The sequence below is a fragment of the Electrophorus electricus genome, chromosome 7 (genome assembly GCF_013358815.1).
Source record: "Electrophorus electricus isolate fEleEle1 chromosome 7, fEleEle1.pri, whole genome shotgun sequence".
NCBI classification, from domain to species: Eukaryota; Metazoa; Chordata; class Actinopteri; order Gymnotiformes; family Gymnotidae; genus Electrophorus; species Electrophorus electricus.
Window position 1 is genome coordinate 16,111,694 of NC_049541.1, and position 16,917 is coordinate 16,128,610.

A 16,917-nucleotide genomic window follows, 5' to 3' on the forward strand; every position below is an offset into this window, starting at 1 on the left:
AGGTGCAGCTGCTGTATATGTTCATAGTGGCTGTGAGAAAGGCTTGATATTTTCACTTAACAGCAGAGAAATAGTTCCCTAAAGAGGTCAGGTCCCTGTTTGCTAAAACTTCGGAAATCATAAAGATTTCTTAACAAGCACGTCTCAGCTGCTGTGAATAAATCTTAAGAAGAACAGATTTAGACAGGGTGAGTATCCCAAAAGCTAAGGCTAGCTAGCTAGCAAATAGTACTCGTCAGATACCGTACCACTAGCTAGCTAGCCAATGGAATGACAAAAGTTTGGTGTGCACTTTATGTAAGTGTTTGTTTTAAGCCAAACCAAACAGACACCCTTCTCATTATTATCTATTTGTTGTTCTGTGTTTTGTTTGATTAAAAAATCTTAAATTTTAGTTTTCAAAGTCTTATATTCATCTTGAGAGATTGTCAGGCTTTGCCGGGATAGTACAGGCCTCACTACTAAAATAATGAGATCAGAGCGACTCTACTGATTAGCATTTGGCACAGTTAGCCAGCAAACCTTGCAAGCTAAGCTAAGTAGCTTTAGCCATCTTAGCTTGTTTGCCGCCTCCACCGTAGTCGTGTTGTTAGCTAGTTTACTTTGTGCAAGTCTTGTGCTTTGTCTGCCTGTTTCTCTGAACTCTGTCTCTGAATTGTAAATGTGTAAGTCTGATGTTTTGTCTGACTAGATAGGTGACGTGTTGCCAGTTGGCTAGCTGGTAAAGTGGCTTGCCTGCCATTCTAACTTTGGTTGTCTGTCGGCTAGCTAGCTATAAACAACAACCATGTCAATTAACTTAACCCACCCACCCACCTACCTAGCTAGCTTTAATAGCTCGCTGCAACCACTCACCGGCTTGTGTTCACACTGTTGGGCAGAGCAACATAAATATTACTTACAAGTGTGTTTAAGTGTTAGTTGATTACTCATGATCAGTATATTGCAATTTCTGCGAATTTAGGTCCTTTTGAGAACTTGTTCTAATTGCTAGCATGCTAGGTTAGCAAGCTGTCCCCGCCCATCGCTTAATTTAGCTAACCAAATGGCTAAAGGGCAACAGTAGTACTAGATATGATTTGGTTCCTCGTTCAGTGAAATTAGACAATGACTTAGTTCATATTTTCATTCTAGTAGCCGTGGGCGTGTTATCGGTCATATAGGTTGTTAGTAGTTGGCTAGCTTGATGATAAATTGTTTGGTCAGCTGCCTCTAGCCAGTTCTGTCCAATGAAAGCTTTATAAATGGCGTGCGTGTTTATATCTGTGTGTATGTATGTGGTTGACTAGCAATGGCTTAATCAGTATTGTCAGATACTCTGAGTTTGCACTCGCCGATGCGGCTAACTGTGAAATTGAACCTTCAGTTTGTTGGCAATGCACTTTTTATGCTTACCGTTTGTTTGGCTCATTCTAATGGGATCATAACATGCAGACTCTGAAGTGTATGTGGTGTTGTATTGAAAGCTATTTTTCCTATGATAAAAGCTATTTATAACATTTTTGTATAACATGTAACATTTCCTTTTTCAAAATTAAGTGTATTTTATGCCAGCAGTGTTGTGCATAAATAACTTATTTAAAACAAGCTTGATAAATTAATAATAATAACAATAATAATTTATTATTATTATTATTAAGCTTTCTGAACCTTTTGAAAACGTGCTTATTCTTCTATACAGTAATATCCAATAGTGAACTATTTATTTCTAAAGCCATACATTTGTGTTCCCAAAGACATCAGATTCTTGAAGTCAAGTATGTGCTTTCTGATAGTTTAATCATAACATCTAGACTTATGTGAGCATCTTGGGTTTTAAAGGTTTAGTTCTTTAGTCTGAATAGTCCTAATTAAAATAAGTTGGCAACAATTGGTTGCCTTTCCTAAATGTCTGACGTATCAGTTATGCATATCTGTAAAACTTTCATCTAAAATGAAAGCTCAATTCAGCATTGTTCATTGCTTATGATCAGTAGGCAGCTGTAATATTTGTTTAGGAGATACTTCAATACAGAACTATTCTGGAAGTAAGCTAGCTTTTGCTGTCTTTTCATATTGTTACTCTTACAATTAGTGACTTCTGCTTTAGGATGGCACCTCTTGGTAGAAAAATGATTCATAAGTTAGAAATCCTAATAAAATGTAGTTGCAAGGGAGAACAGCATCAGCATCACAGGATGGACTGCTTGTTCAGCAACCTGCCAGTTGTTCCCAACCATATTTGGCTTTTATTGAAAGGCAGGCCTGTCCAAATCCTTAGGTCAGCAATAATCTTTTTCCTACATGTTAGTGTATTTTCTAGCCTGCTGTTATAGGATGTTTATATTGTGGCAGCAACATGACGTGGATGCATAGTCTTTGTTATTGACCAATCATATGAAAATAAAAATGAACACACAATGAAAATGGATTTTCCATGTAAACATGGAATGTGCTCTGTTTCTACACATGAAGTGTCTGACAGCTTTTTACTCGTCGTCTTTAAACATTTAATTTGCTAGGAGGTGTGTGTGTGTATATATGTGTGTGTGTATATATGTGTGTGTGTATATATGTGTGTGTGTATATATGTGTGTGTGTGTGTGTGTGTGTGTATATATATATATATATATATATATATATATATATATATATATATATATATATATAAAGAGAAGACTGAATGTCTGATATCACAGATGTGGAAACTGAGACCCTTTCAGATGCATTTTTGAGCACCATGGGCTGTATAATGTAAGTGTAACTACTACATATAATAATTTAGCCTTATTTCTCATAACAATTTGATGTCTGTGTTGTAGCTCAGTGGTAACAGAGCTTTGTAATTGATCTGCAGTTCTTTTATTTTGGTGTTGAACTGTTGTTATTTTGTGTAGCTACCAAAACTCTTTCCTTTTGCTTGTTTGTCTTAGAAAGAATGCAGCATTCATTGGAAATGGAATCTGTTGTCTGGTTGGCATTTTCATCAATAACCTTGCTTATTGTTTGCAAAACATTCCAGATTCTAATGAAAGCCTTTTTTCCACTGGGTCTCCATGTCCCTATTGACTCACAGCTCAATTATCTGCACTGGCTCAATTACTCAGGTAGGCTAGCAATCAAAATATCCTCAGTCATATCACATTACTGTTTTGTCAGAATTGTCAGTGCATTAGCTGTTTATAATATCAAACAGACAAATTAATTGGTAACCACACAACCTTGTTTGTAAATTACTGCGGCTTATGTCTTATGGCTTAATACTTATACCAAATACTAGCAGAAATATACTTTGAGCATTAATTCATCCCAAAAACAGATTAAGGACGAATAGGCCTCTTAGATGGAGACTTTTACTTTTGTAATAAACAAGCAAAATATGGCCACTATGTAAACATGAATAGCAAATGGTGATGGCTTACTCTAATTTCGGCTCAATCTCCTGGTGACTGTATATATTTGTTGCACGAAATGTCAACACCACAATAATGATAACCGTTTCTTGTATTACAACCAATGGTTGTAATGACAACCATTCCTTGTATTTTCTATTGTGCAAGATGTTCCCTCATGCTTCAAAGAGGTTTACGATAACAGAAGAATGTACATCCTCTTGGCTTACACAATGCATAGGCTTATCTGGAAAAAGGCTTATCAGTGAGAGTTTGTTTTCCCTGAGTCTTGGCCACTTTGGAGAAAAGGTCTTTTCTCACTGATCTGAAATTACACAATTACCTGCTAAATTAGTTTTTGCTGAATATTTTTAGGAATCTGATCTGATGAGACTTTCCAAAGTTAGATGATAAAGAACTAATAAAGCAAACTATATTAATTTTATTATACACTTATTACTCAAATAAGATTCAGTTAACCTTTATTCTCATTGTTCTCTCAGACACAGCAAGAAGTACAGTCACAAGATTTAAAGAACATGTTTTTGGTTTGGTGCTGGACCTCATTTTTTTAGGGAAGCTGCAGACAATTGTTTAAATAATTGAATAATATGCTCAACTAGACCTTGAGCAAATTGACGTAAAGTTCCAATCATAATATTTCATCAATAATGATTTGTCAGAGAGTGATGACCTCTGTGTGTTGACAATAGGCTTTTGTCTCCTGCTGGGCTAAAACCCTCTCTGAGACTATTTTGACAGCATAATTGTTTGCCCTGCAGTATGTGTTTGTTGGGGGAAGTGTCCTTGTAGTTTGTGCTTAATTTAGTTTAGAGCTGGTGTAGGAGTGAGTTATTGTGATAATGCAAATAGGAGTTGACAAACTGCTTGAAGTTTTGATGAAAACAATATTGCATCTTAAAGCCCTCGTGTGGGCTATACAGGATGGGTCTCTGCGTGGACTCCGTGCTGCCTCAGGGGTTTAAAAAAACATCCACATGCTGCTAAGACAATCCAGGATCTCAGGAGATGGTTTATTTCAATAAGCTTGTGGGCCCTTCTTGCCTGCTCATGACCTCTTAGGCCTGGAGAAACACTCATGTCCCTACATGTAAAGCAGCAGGACACAGGGAGGGCCCGCCAAGCCCTTTCCTAGCTTTCCATCGCCACTTCCCTTTTAAAGAGTGAACAAGAGGTGCTGGCATCTTTCTCGACAGCCAGTTTGCCTTCAGCAAGGTATTTTTAGCTTACTAAACCCCACCCCCACCCCCATCTTGTCACTCACCCCTGGTGCTCCCCCTGCAGATGCACTGTGCACACTACATTGCACCTTACACTGCCTTGGGCAGAGAATAGAAAGATACACCTAGGTCATAGAATGGCAATGGTGAGGAATTAATCCCATGTTAGGAGCAGGAGCATCCACTTTTTTTTCAGTGCAACATAAAGCTTCTCTGTACTCTGGTCAGAGTGACCTGTTGTGCTTGTGTGATGCAGCACATTTGTCGGATGTTTGGCAAGGCTGAGTCATGCTGTCCTCATATATAGTGCAGGGTAAAGGCTATCTGAATGAAAGCCCTATGCAAAATGTTGGTTCAATGTGCTCTTTACTGATGGGTAGCTTTGTTTTCTCACAAGTGCCACTGAAAGCTTTGTTCAGTAAGTGACAAACTATGGTCGTCATGAGGAAATGGTGTGGCGTGTTTGAGAGCTTAGAAGAGGAAATGCCTCACCCCAAGCTGTACATTTGTTCTGTGCCTCCGTGGTCATAGTAAAGATGAGCAAGAGGGCCTTTCCTTGCGTGACCAAACATTAGTGTATCAGCTATGCTGGCTCATTTTAGTAACTTGTTTAAAATGAGATTTAAGCCTGTATACAGAAACAAAACCTACAGATGACACTGGCCCAGATTGGAGGAGGAGGAGGAATCATCTTTAATAACAGAAGATCATCAGGACATACAAGACAGATGTAAACAGATGGCCGGTTCTCATTTGCTCTTTAAAATGTATATTAATTCCTCAATTAAAGTGGATTACTTCTTTAGGATATTAACAAAGGTTTAATTACCCCTCTCTCCCTATTACAGGCATCTGTTATGGTTCTGTTTCGCTGTCCTTATTCTGTTAGACAGGTTGGTGCTCTGATGGGGAGACGTATGCTTTTTAAAAAAATTTTTTTCATTCCAGTGCTGCATGATTCTAGTTTAAAATTTATTTCTCACACCCAAGAAACATCACACTGTACATTCCTTGCAGTGAAAAGCTTGGCTACAAGCTCTCTAGCAGTGCATGAATGTAAGCAATGCAATACCTGTCACAAATCTCAGTAGACGGTATACAATAGACAGCAAAACTCAACTACACTGATATGCAACCCAAGACAATATGGTTTGAGCAATAGACATTTGGTTTAAAGAAACTCTTTGGAATGTTTTGTATAAATAGAAATGAGAATCCAGTTTATCTGAAGTATTACAAGTGCAATGTGCATAACTGTTGTGTGCATAGAAAATAACATTTAGACTGTATGTACTGCATTGTGAAGCTGAATAGTGTTTGGGAAATGGCTCTTTGTAAAACGGTCAATGTTTGTGTTTGTTTACTGATGGCATCAGACAGAGGTTGCTGCAATATGGTTGTCTGGAGTCTGCAATGACCCATTGTGCTTTGTTCCTGCAAAGTCTTGAGTAAATGTCCTGTAACTGGTAGAGCTCCTCCTGTAATGCATTCAGCAGACTACACAACCCTACATTGGACCTTACACAGGACACGTGCTGCTTTCCATACCACATGTTTCCTGTCAGGATGTTTGCTATGGTGCTTACTCCCTCTTCTGGGGTCCTATTGGTAATGAGAGGTTTGTAGCTCCTAACCTCTGCTTCTTTCCCAAGTCCACCAGCAGTTTTTTTTATTTGCAGATGTACAAGTTGCAGGTTGTTGTCCTGACACCACCGTGTTTGGCTTTCTCCCTCCTCCAGGTAGGCCTGCTCATCAGTGTTGATGAGTCCTACTACAGCAGCATTGTCAGCAAATTTGACATTATTGTTGGTGCTGTTTGTGGGAAGTCTTACAGAGCAGACGACTTCTGTGTCCTGTACTAGTGTTCGGGATGAGAGTTGAAGAGATGACTGTCAACGCTCACTGTCTGTAGTCTCCCCTGTGAGGAAAGTTGAAGATCCACATACACAGGGAAGTGCTCAATGCTAAGGTTGCTTCTAAAGATGGAGGGATGAATTGTACTAAAGACACAACTAAAGCCCTCTTGCACTCTAGACGTCACTCCGTGTGAGTTATAGTCTGGTGTGTGACCTGAGCATGTTATGAACTCTCCTGTTTACCCATAAAGGTTTCTCTTTGTGTTGCTTTCCTGCTCATCTTGGCTATCTCAGGGATGTCCCAATCTACTTCTTTTGCCCCCGATCCTCATTCGAGTATTTTAATAGTGAGTATATGATGGTACTGAGTCCAATCCAATACTTATATTTTCATTGGTAATATACTTTTGCACACCAATTGTTAGTAAAACCAATCCAAATAAAGCAAAATGCATCATGCTTGAACTGAAATAACTGCTTTATATATATAATGCCTTAAAACAATAAAAATTTATAGAACAATCTGAGAATACCAGTTCATGCAAAATTGTGCTTAAAAGTAGTCTTAATAGCACTCTGTATTGCACAGAGTAATGTAGTATACTAAAACCAGTAAAAGCCCAAGTATTTTTCTTTTGTTAGCAATTGTATGTGGTACTGTACTGTACATGAGCATCTGCTTTCTCAACCAACTACACCTGGTGTTCCATACATACGGCACAAGCACCACCATACCATTCACTGCTTTTTTTCTTTTCTTTTCTTTTACATTGTCCCTCAAAATAATGTGAACCTGTTTTTTGTCCATGTCTCACATATTCAAGAACTGCTTGATTGCCTGCTTGGCTGAATGAGAACCATGAGATTGACTAGCATGCAACACTGCACATTTTAAAGAAAAACTGGAGTCTCTGTGTTTAAACATTACTGTAAAGCTCTGGCATGGCAGTATCTGAAATCTTATTAATGTTGAAGAGGGAGTGATGTACCATGGAAAAACCCCAGAAGCCAATGAAAACCTACATTCTCTATTTCAGACACTGGCTAGTCATCTAAAGTAGTGAATTCATCTGAACTCTTAATTTTCATACCTTGTCACTGGTTTCCTTAATATTTGAAAACAATCTAAAGTATTTGTTGATCACTGTTTTCTTGAGTGTACAGCATAAAACTGTATTCTATGTATGTTTTTGAGTGTTTTCTTTTTAGATGCTTTATTATATTGATTGTTTTGAAAGCTCCCTTGTTGCTACCACCACATGAAATACTGGTATTTCATCCAGTCCAAGTGGTTGTTGTGCTGTTTTCAGCTTCTATTTCGAAATAATTCCACACTTGACACATTGCCCTGCTTGTGAGGTCCTGATATTGTGCTTCAGTACCGCAAGTTGTGTACATCACGCTAGTTAGGTAAATGACACACTGACAACGGTAACAATGGATCAGACAAGGACCATACTTAAAATAGCAAATCCAGATCCATTAGAATGTCCCTGGATTGGCACCGATATTTCGGTTTATCCTGGGACATTTATGCCTTTTCTCTGAGTCGCATATATGTGCAGACCCATCCACCGTCAGACTTTCTGATTGAGACACTTGATGAATTGTTGATACTGTGCTCAAATGTGCCGGGAAGGAAAGTGCTGCCCAGTTGGCTTTATATAGGGAACCAGCACCACCTCATTACCCCAATATAATTTAATCCAAGTCACACATACATTGGTCCCAATTTGAATAAGTTGTAACTGTGGTTTTGTCGCCAATCCATACCCAATTTTAATTAGATTTCTTGTTACATTCAAATGCTTTCCCTTTTATTAGAAATAAGATACGGCTACATTTTAGATTTATTCAATCAAGTTTATAAACTTTCCACACCCTGATTTCTATGAGTAATAGCCCAATTCCACGGGCTATCTTTGAATACCCAGTGCTACTGTTGAATTTGTGCACCATTTTGAAGTGAATAAAAATATTCCTTCTTTGTCCCTCTGCAGTCTCGTGCCTGCCTTGCCCTCTACTCCTGTTACAATGTTGCTTCTTACCACCTTGTGCCATAGGATGTCCCGTAGCCCTGAGGTCAAGGAGGACCCCATGGAGTGTCCCCTGTGCATGGAGCCTCTGGAGATCGATGACATCAACTTCTTCCCCTGCACCTGTGGCTACCAGATCTGCCGCTTCTGTTGGCACCGCATCCGCACGGACGAGAACGGCCTGTGCCCCGCCTGCAGGAAGGTAGATGCGGGTCTGCCCCGTGCCACCACTCTTAAAAGGGAAAAGAGTTCACTGAAGTGCGCAGAGACTGAAAGCTAGCAGCTAGCTATTTTGTGTAATTAAGCTGTTTCTTTAAATGTGATCCATGTCTGGTATTACCCATCGCAGAATTCTTGGTTTATTCGTTGTGAAAGTGTCAAAAAAGCTTAGGAATCTTATTTGCCTGCTTTTTAGACAAGATTTGGAGAAACATGGTTTTATCTATTAACATAAAAAAAACAGTTCAGTTAAGTTTGAGCATCATTTAATGTACTATAAAATGTACTATAAAAAAAAAAGATTTTCATGTTTTTCTGAGTGTTAAAGCACACATTAAATGCCATGATGTGTCCTACAGCAGAGATGGATTGGAGAATGATTTATGAATACTATATTTCTTACTATAGTTTGGTGAGCTTCTTCACTCCTCTAAATATGAAGGAATATCAGCTATGATTATACCAGTGTGCACCTAGGGTTATGGGTGAGGTTAGCCTAATCTTATCCCTACATGTTATTGAAAGTAACCAAGGCAATCAAACTCAGAGAACTCTAACCACCAAGAAAATAATCTTACAATTGAATTTTTTGATGGCTACAGCTTTCAGGAATTGGTAGGAATTGTAGAGGCCCTTGCTTTGAATGACTAAGCATATCTGTACTCATAGGACATCACTAATTTCTCACACTGCTCAGACTTGATCTTGTTCCACTTTTCTTCCAGTCTCTTCCACAGTTTGGTAACCTTAGCAAGTTTCTTAGCCATAATTTTCTAACCAGTGATCTTCCAGAGAGTCTCGATCAGGTTCAGATCAGTATACGGGGCCAGTCCTTTAATTATTCGCTTTACCTTATTTGTACTGTGACACAGGTCAGTGACTTGCATAAAAATTGCTTGCTAATTGGCAGAAGTTTGTAGGGACGAAACTGTGCTGCTGAAGGAAGTTTGAGTAAAATTCACATGTATAAGAGACCCAACTCCTGCTGCTGCAGAAAACATCCCCCAAAACATGACACTTCCTCCTCCAATCTTAACTGACTTCTTCACACTTTGAATTCAGTGTTTCCCCCAAACATAATGTCTCCCATATAACCCAACTATATTTAAACTTGCTGTCCTCACTAAAGTGAACTTTGGACAAATTCTTCTCTATCCACAGTATGCTTATCAGCAAAGGTTAGTCTAGCCTTTTGCTTCTCTCTTCTTACTGTGGAGTGGGCCTTTTAGTTTGAATTTTTTCAGATGGCAAGATACTGCATGCTGAGGCAGAACCTCACTGAACTGGGGAGCGATTCCAGCTGATTCTACATCATTCAGCTCTTGTGCGTTTGTCTTATGTGGGCACCCAGGATGTTTTGGGGACTTGAATTAATTACTTGAATGTCATTTTAAAGCTTCAGAAATATGGAACTATTGCTCTTGGAATGACCAACTTATCTTGCAGTGGCTGAAAGGGTCATCCTTTCACAGGGTTTCAGACCCCTTGGAGCAGCTCATAAAATGATGGCACCTTGCTTGTAAAATGATGGCACCTGTTGCCAGATAAAAACAGCAGCCAAATAAAAAGGTCAGATCAGTAAGGAAATAGCCAGATTATTCAAATTTCACATTTAAGTTTTTTATATGTTGATGTAGAATATTTTAAAATTATGAAATGCATGTCCTTTCTATTCCTGTGATGATACAGATGATTTGTCTGAAAGACCAGCAGAGTTTGAAATTGAGGAGGAAAAGTTCTCATTTTGAGCTTTGCTGTATTATGTTGATTTTAACATCTAATACAATCACTGCTCTATTTTGTTTGTTGTTGGTTGCTTGCTAATCATGGAGATTTAATTTAAGAAGTGTTGAATTGGTTCTCACCTAATCTTTAGATTCCATTACATAGATTGTCGGACATCAATTGGGCATTTCTGAAAAGCATAGATGTGATCCAGATTTGATCACATTCAGAACACTTTCTCTTAATATGTTTTTAGAATTGTCTTAGTCAGAGGATATCCATATGGGTCTTTTGTGGAGCAGCACTTTATTTTTAGGAAATTGCTCCCCTTGACTGGTGTTCAACATCATGGCAAACGTTGATAGAAAAATTCACACTTGCCCCATTGCCTCAGTGTTTGAGTTTCACTGATGTGGTGCTTTGCAGCTGTCTTGGGAAACGTAACAAACTGAACACTCTCCTTTCACTCTTTTAGTCATAAACACATCTTCCTTGTTCAGTAATCAATAAGACATTCCCCAGTATTCGTCCTACACACAGACTTTACTGTGCCTCACTTTAATGAAACTGCTCTAGCACATAATGCTTCTATAGAGGACAAATCTCAGGCATTTTGCTCCAGTCCTGCCTTTTGTAAGTCCAGCAGGTGACTGCTTGGTGACATGGACAACCTGACAAGGTTTAAAGACGTACCTTCTGACAGAGTTTAAAGACGTGCACTATTAACGATGTGATCACTCTGCTCCAGCCCTACCCAGAGGACCCGGCTGTGTATAAGCCCTTGTCCCAGGAGGAGCTGCAGAGGATCAAGAACGAGAAGAAGCAGAAGCAGAACGAGCGCAAGCATAAGATCACAGAGAACCGCAAGCACCTAGGCAGTGTGCGTGTCGTCCAGAGGAACCTGGTGTTCGTCGTGGGCCTGTCACAGAGACTCGCTGACCCAGAGGTGATTTAACACAGCACACACATGGCCTACACACAGACCATTTGAATAATAATCAGGAGAGAAACTCGCTGTTTAACAAGTTTTGAGAAGAGGCACAGAACACAGTAGAAATCGAGGAGAACATGCAATCACTAGTCGCTTCCTTTATGCTCTTGCAATAGGCTTCATATTGAGCTGTATTGCAGATCATTGCAATATTTACAGAAGTGAACTGAAATCATGACCACAGTGTGGGAGTGATTGTTCAAACATGGTGGGGCATTTGCTCAGTGTGACATCACATCAAGCAGCAAAGCTATTCAGTTCGTGAAAAAACAGCTCTTTAAAAATGGAAAACGTGCAACAGTCATTGCACAGTTATGTGCGAATAAAAATATAATAAGGTTGTTGTAATAATGATGGTCATCAGAATAAAATATTCACGGTTACGAATGACTTCAGACATTTTAGAATGTTTAAGATTTGAAGTCTTTTTTATGAATGCCAAGTAATGTTGACTTCAGGCTGAATGTAATTTGTACATTTTCATTCATTTATTTTGTCATAGCTATCAGTTTTGATAACTATTGATCATATTATGCAATATTACACATCTCTTGATGGTAATATACAGTGTACAAGTGTGATGGAGGTTTTTTGTTAAAAAACACATTTTTAATTATATTTCGAGATATGATTTACTCCATATGTCATGACAAGAATATTCTGTGGATTTGCTCTCTGACAAATTGGAAAAGAACTGCCCACCAGCTCTTCTCAGACTCTGTTGGCAGCGTGCTCACGGACATCGGTCTCTCTCACACTCTCACATATTCTCTCTCTATTGCTTTCTCTTACAGTCTCTCTCGCTCTCCCTCTCGTGTTCTCTTACTGCCGGTTTTCTCTCGCTCTCTCTCTGACGTTCTTCTTTCCATCTCTCTCTACGATCGCTGCTGACGTCATGTGCCCTGAATAGCTCCCGGCACAGAACAAATTATTCACGGCGAAAAGTGGAAAGGCAGAGCACAAATATGTATGCCTCTTCCAAGAGAGTCTGAATGAGATTAGCTCCACAAAGCTGAGACCCTCAGACGGAGGGAGGCATGCAAGGCGTTAGGGGACTAAGAGCAAAGCTCAGCTTTAAGTGCTGAAAGTTTCTCTATTTTCTGTCCTCTTTCTCAGAGTTTGATGCCTTCAGGCTTTTGTGCTTTTGCACACTTTATGAATTCTAATTAATTTATTCACTTTATTAGTTCTTCTGTTCTGTTCATGTTTTATTTCTCCCTTCATGTTTGAAGGAAGATTTGGGGGGGGGGGGGGGGGGGAAATGGCGAGAGAAGCGGGTGGCCTTGGCCAAACAAAGGCCACAAAGAAAGCTCCGGCTCCTGGGTTCTGCTTTAAGAGTGACTAGAATCTCAAAAGCATTGCTCTGTCAAACCGAATCGTTTTGCCAATGAAACAACATTCAAAGCCCACAGGCTCGGTGGTGTCTCATTCTGGGAGGCTCACCCACAGTTTTATTCCTTTAACAGTGTTGATATGGCTCACATTGTAAACATCCTGTTGATGTTTAGGTCCTCAATTCTGAATGCAATTTGTCCACTCCACAGACCCAGTTTTTCTTATTATTCTTATTTCTTATTCGCATGGCTGTGGGTGTAGCATTCTTTTTATGTGCAGCCTCCAGAATTATTTGTTTACTATGGGTTTGATATCTCCAGAAACATGGTTATTGGATTTAAGATTAAAATTGTTCAATTATAAAATGCCCTCCAAAATAACACTCTTATTCAAATCGTACCTTTGTGTTTTATTCTTTTGTTCTTTTTTGGTAATTTCTTTGTGCTTTACCACATGTCATGTTCTGTTTTTTACTGTATGAAGTTTGATCATCTTGATTATCATTTCCTGATTATTACTCTTTGGCCATATAAAGAGCATTAAAACGTACAATGGATAATTTTTTATAAATCTATTTTAAACATGGCCACCTCCTCGTTGGGCGCCGCTTTATGGAGCATAAACTGGTTCATTTGAGGATTTCAAAGTGATTTGATTATTCATCTGTAAAAAATAATCACTTCTAGAATTGATTTGCTACTTTTTGGTGGGAAAAATAACTTGAATTATTTGTTTCTCTCTTCCCTTTTGAGCACAGTATTTTTACATTATTGCTCCTTTAAATGTAGCTTCCATACTGTGTCCCAGGTCCTGAAGAGACCAGAATATTTTGGGAAGTTTGGGAAGATCCATAAAGTGGTCATCAACAACAGCACCTCCTATGCTGGCTCACAGGTGAACCATGAAGTGTCGTCTTCACAGCTTTCAATGTCCCTAAAAGCCTACCTTTGTTGTCTTTTTAAAATGTCTGTTACTGGCAGTCTTTTTATACTGTCTGTTACTGGCAGAAGCTTGAAGCAGTTTTTTTTTTTTTTTGCATGACTTTGTACAATTCACTCCACTTTCTTCCTTAGGGTCCCAGCGCAAGCGCCTATGTCACTTACATTCGTTCAGAGGATGCTCTCAGAGCTATACAGTGTGTTAACAACGTAGTAGTAGATGGCAGAACACTAAAGGTAATATAATGTAAAGGTTATCTGATCGTGTTTATAATGTATTGTAATAAAAGATGTCATCTTATGGTCCAGGCAACTGACATTACCAGTTTTATTGCAGGCGTCTTTAGGTACAACAAAGTACTGCAGCTACTTTCTAAAAAGCATGCAGTGTCCCAAACCGGACTGCATGTATCTGCATGAGCTGGGCGATGAGGCGGCTAGTTTCACAAAAGAGGAGATGCAGGTACATTAGGCCTGGACATTTTTGGCCTCGTCTTGTCTGATATATGCCAGGCCTGAATCTAAAGCAGGTTGTGTGTCTCATTTTCAGGCAGGAAAACATCAGGAATATGAACAAAAACTTTTACAGGAGCTCTACAAAATGAACCCCAACTTCCTACAGAGTTCTACAGGTCCTGGAGAAAAGACAAAGGGCAAATCAGGCTCTGTACAGAGGTTTGCATTTTCCTGATTCCTGTGTAGATCTTACAGTTTACCTTGTATATTATTTCATAATTGGGAGTCATGGACTAATATTTGACTCCTGTGCTCTGTATTTTTCTGTGCTTATCGGAAGGAGCAGAGGGTACCATAAATTGATGTTCTGTCCCCCTTTTTATGCACAGTTCCAACAGTAGCAACAAAGAGGCGTGGCCATCATTACAACCCATGGAAAAAACGACCAATGGGCTTTTAGAACATCGCAAGAGCCCACCTCTGGATGGAGGCTCAGACTGTGAGCAGCTGACTCCAGATGGGCTTGACTCTGAGCTGGGCCTCGGTCCCCTCCCTGCCCTCTCCTCCTACTCCTCAAACTGTGAACTTTCCAGGTAGACATACCAACACACTGTTTTCATCATTTACACAGTGCTAAATTAGTATTTTTAGAAAGCTCATTAGCAGACTGAGCAAAAAAAAAACTTTAATAGGAGTGGGTATTCCTTTGCTCATTTCCTGTTTTGGTAATGTTGATGAGCTCTAGTTGTAGTTTATCTACTGCACAGACACTAATTAATTAATTAATTAATTAATTAATTAATTTTTAAATTCTGTTTGTCCAGTGTCCAAAATGAGGAAGTCGAAGTTTCTTTGTCCTTTAGGCTGACCATAATGTAATATATCCTAATGTAACGTTAGACACAGAACCCTGTGTCACAATGGCGTACGGAATTGCATAAATGAAGGTGTATCTAGAAGGCAGGTACAATTTTTGTTTATATAAGCACAGGTGCATCTTTGAACGGTATGTGCAAAGGATGTTGTGAAAGGCAGTCTATAGAGTAGGCTGTGGTGATCAGTTAGTACTTCCTCAGCCAGTCATTAATCATCTTGGCTTCTAAACAGCTGCAATGAGCACACGGATGCATCTCACAAACAGCACATCTCTTACATAATTTAATTACATTATTTGACACAACTTGGAATATTTGATCAGGTCATTAGATCAGCATTTTACTGGCCTGTTGTAGTTTGATATGGAGGGGGAAAAAATCAGATATGCTATGAAGAGGTTTGTCAAGCAAATCACATTGTTGCACATTTTTGACCTGCACAAGGTAACCTTTTGATTTCTGATGTAGATTTCCATTTAATAAACACAGACATTCCTGGTTTTGACAAACTTTTTAGTTGGAATTACAAACATTGCTGAGGTTTTGGAAGTTGTTTAAGGCTCCAGCATCTTGCTAAACTAATCTTAGCATGGCACTGGCTATTAAATTCTATGTTGCGTAGAGAGACATATCAAAATTGGGACAAGTGAGAGAGAATGAAGCCTAGCGCTGTCTCCCGATGTTCAGTGCTTACTATTCCACCATTAAGGTAGGCTAATAGCTTAGCATTGCAGGCTGCTCTGCCAAGGGTCAGTAACTGTCCTAGCTGTCTAGCTGTGTAACATTTAATTGTTCTTTAATAAATGCCATGAAATGTAGCTATGCTTTGATAACTAGCTTCAACCAGTTAGCTTCACTGATGAATTGACTCTTGACTGTGATTGGTGGAAACACCATCACTAGCACTTACAATTCAATCAATTTGCACAACCTTTTTAAAAAAATGTTTTTCCCCTCCTTCTTCCTTATGGCTCTGGTTAATTGAACCATTGCTATTGTCGAACACTGCCTGTTTACACCTCTCTTACCCTATTCTTATATAGAAAGTAAGAGAATGGTGCAGTTTATCATCCTTTATGACAACTGTTTGTCTGTAAAGGTTATTAATTGTATCCATGTACTGTCAAACAGTACCATAACTTTGGTTACACAGGATATCATACCATGAACCTCTGTAATTGGACCACATGTGTATATATAGCAAGCAGCTTTTTGCAGCTGATGGACTCTCAAAAAATTTATAGTTCATTACACCAAATTATCTTGTTGGCAGTTGCCTTTGCATATGGATTCGCAAGTTGGACTGTGTCAGTTCTCATAGAATGATCATGTCTCTTCCTACTCAGCCCTAGTGACAAACCTCCAGAAGCCATCAGTTTAGGGAACGGAGAAACATTATCACAGGTAATTTCTAGACAAGTACAACTCCAGGCTTCATTTTGGAAATATTTAATATAGTAAATAAAAATTTGTGATATTCCTTCTGCTTACACACACCTGCTTGCTCATTCTCCCCTCAGATCCCCTGCAGTGACTCTCCATCGCCACCTCCTGGCTTGCCCAAGCCATGTCTGGTGGTGCCCATCAGTGTAGCAGGCTTGACGGCACGCTCGCCCTTCGAGGGGGCAGCCGCTGAGTCACAGTCTCTCTTCTCTGATAACAGTAACTTCCGGCACCCTAACCCTATCCCCAGCAGCCTCGCAGCCTTCCCCAGCTCCACAAACAGCAACACGGACTGGCCCACTGCTCCCGAACCACAAAGCCTCTTCACCTCAGGTTAGCAGACTCAGTGTATATATCTCTATTTAATTAGCCCAGTGTATATATCTCTCTATCTAATTACATGAGGAATGTAGAGGGTTTTCTGGTCAGAT

The 16,917-nt window shown here is 39.3% G+C and overlaps 1 protein-coding gene across 3 annotated transcripts in view; it reads left to right on the forward strand.

Annotated features, from left to right (window-relative positions):
- cnot4b (CCR4-NOT transcription complex, subunit 4b) overlaps positions 1-16,917 on the forward strand; it is a 27,309-nt gene continuing 10,392 nt past the window's right edge. The window contains exons 1-12 of one of the 3 annotated variants that reach the window (XM_027002184.2): positions 1-188; positions 6,292-6,351; positions 6,475-6,658; positions 8,532-8,706; positions 11,197-11,394; positions 13,582-13,668; positions 13,848-13,949; positions 14,050-14,175; positions 14,263-14,387; positions 14,558-14,761; positions 16,390-16,447; positions 16,564-16,819. In XM_027002184.2, coding sequence (XP_026857985.2) covers positions 6,603-6,658; positions 8,532-8,706; positions 11,197-11,394; positions 13,582-13,668; positions 13,848-13,949; positions 14,050-14,175; positions 14,263-14,387; positions 14,558-14,761; positions 16,390-16,447; positions 16,564-16,819 — 1,387 coding nt within the window. In that variant the 5' untranslated portion in view covers positions 1-188; positions 6,292-6,351; positions 6,475-6,602. Of the gene's footprint in view, positions 189-2,671; positions 2,734-3,001; positions 3,087-6,291; positions 6,352-6,474; positions 6,659-8,531; positions 8,707-11,196; positions 11,395-13,581; positions 13,669-13,847; positions 13,950-14,049; positions 14,176-14,262; positions 14,388-14,557; positions 14,762-16,389; positions 16,448-16,563; positions 16,820-16,917 lie in introns of those variants that run through there. The other 2 variants (XM_035528031.1, XM_027002185.2) reach the window with 2 other exon arrangements.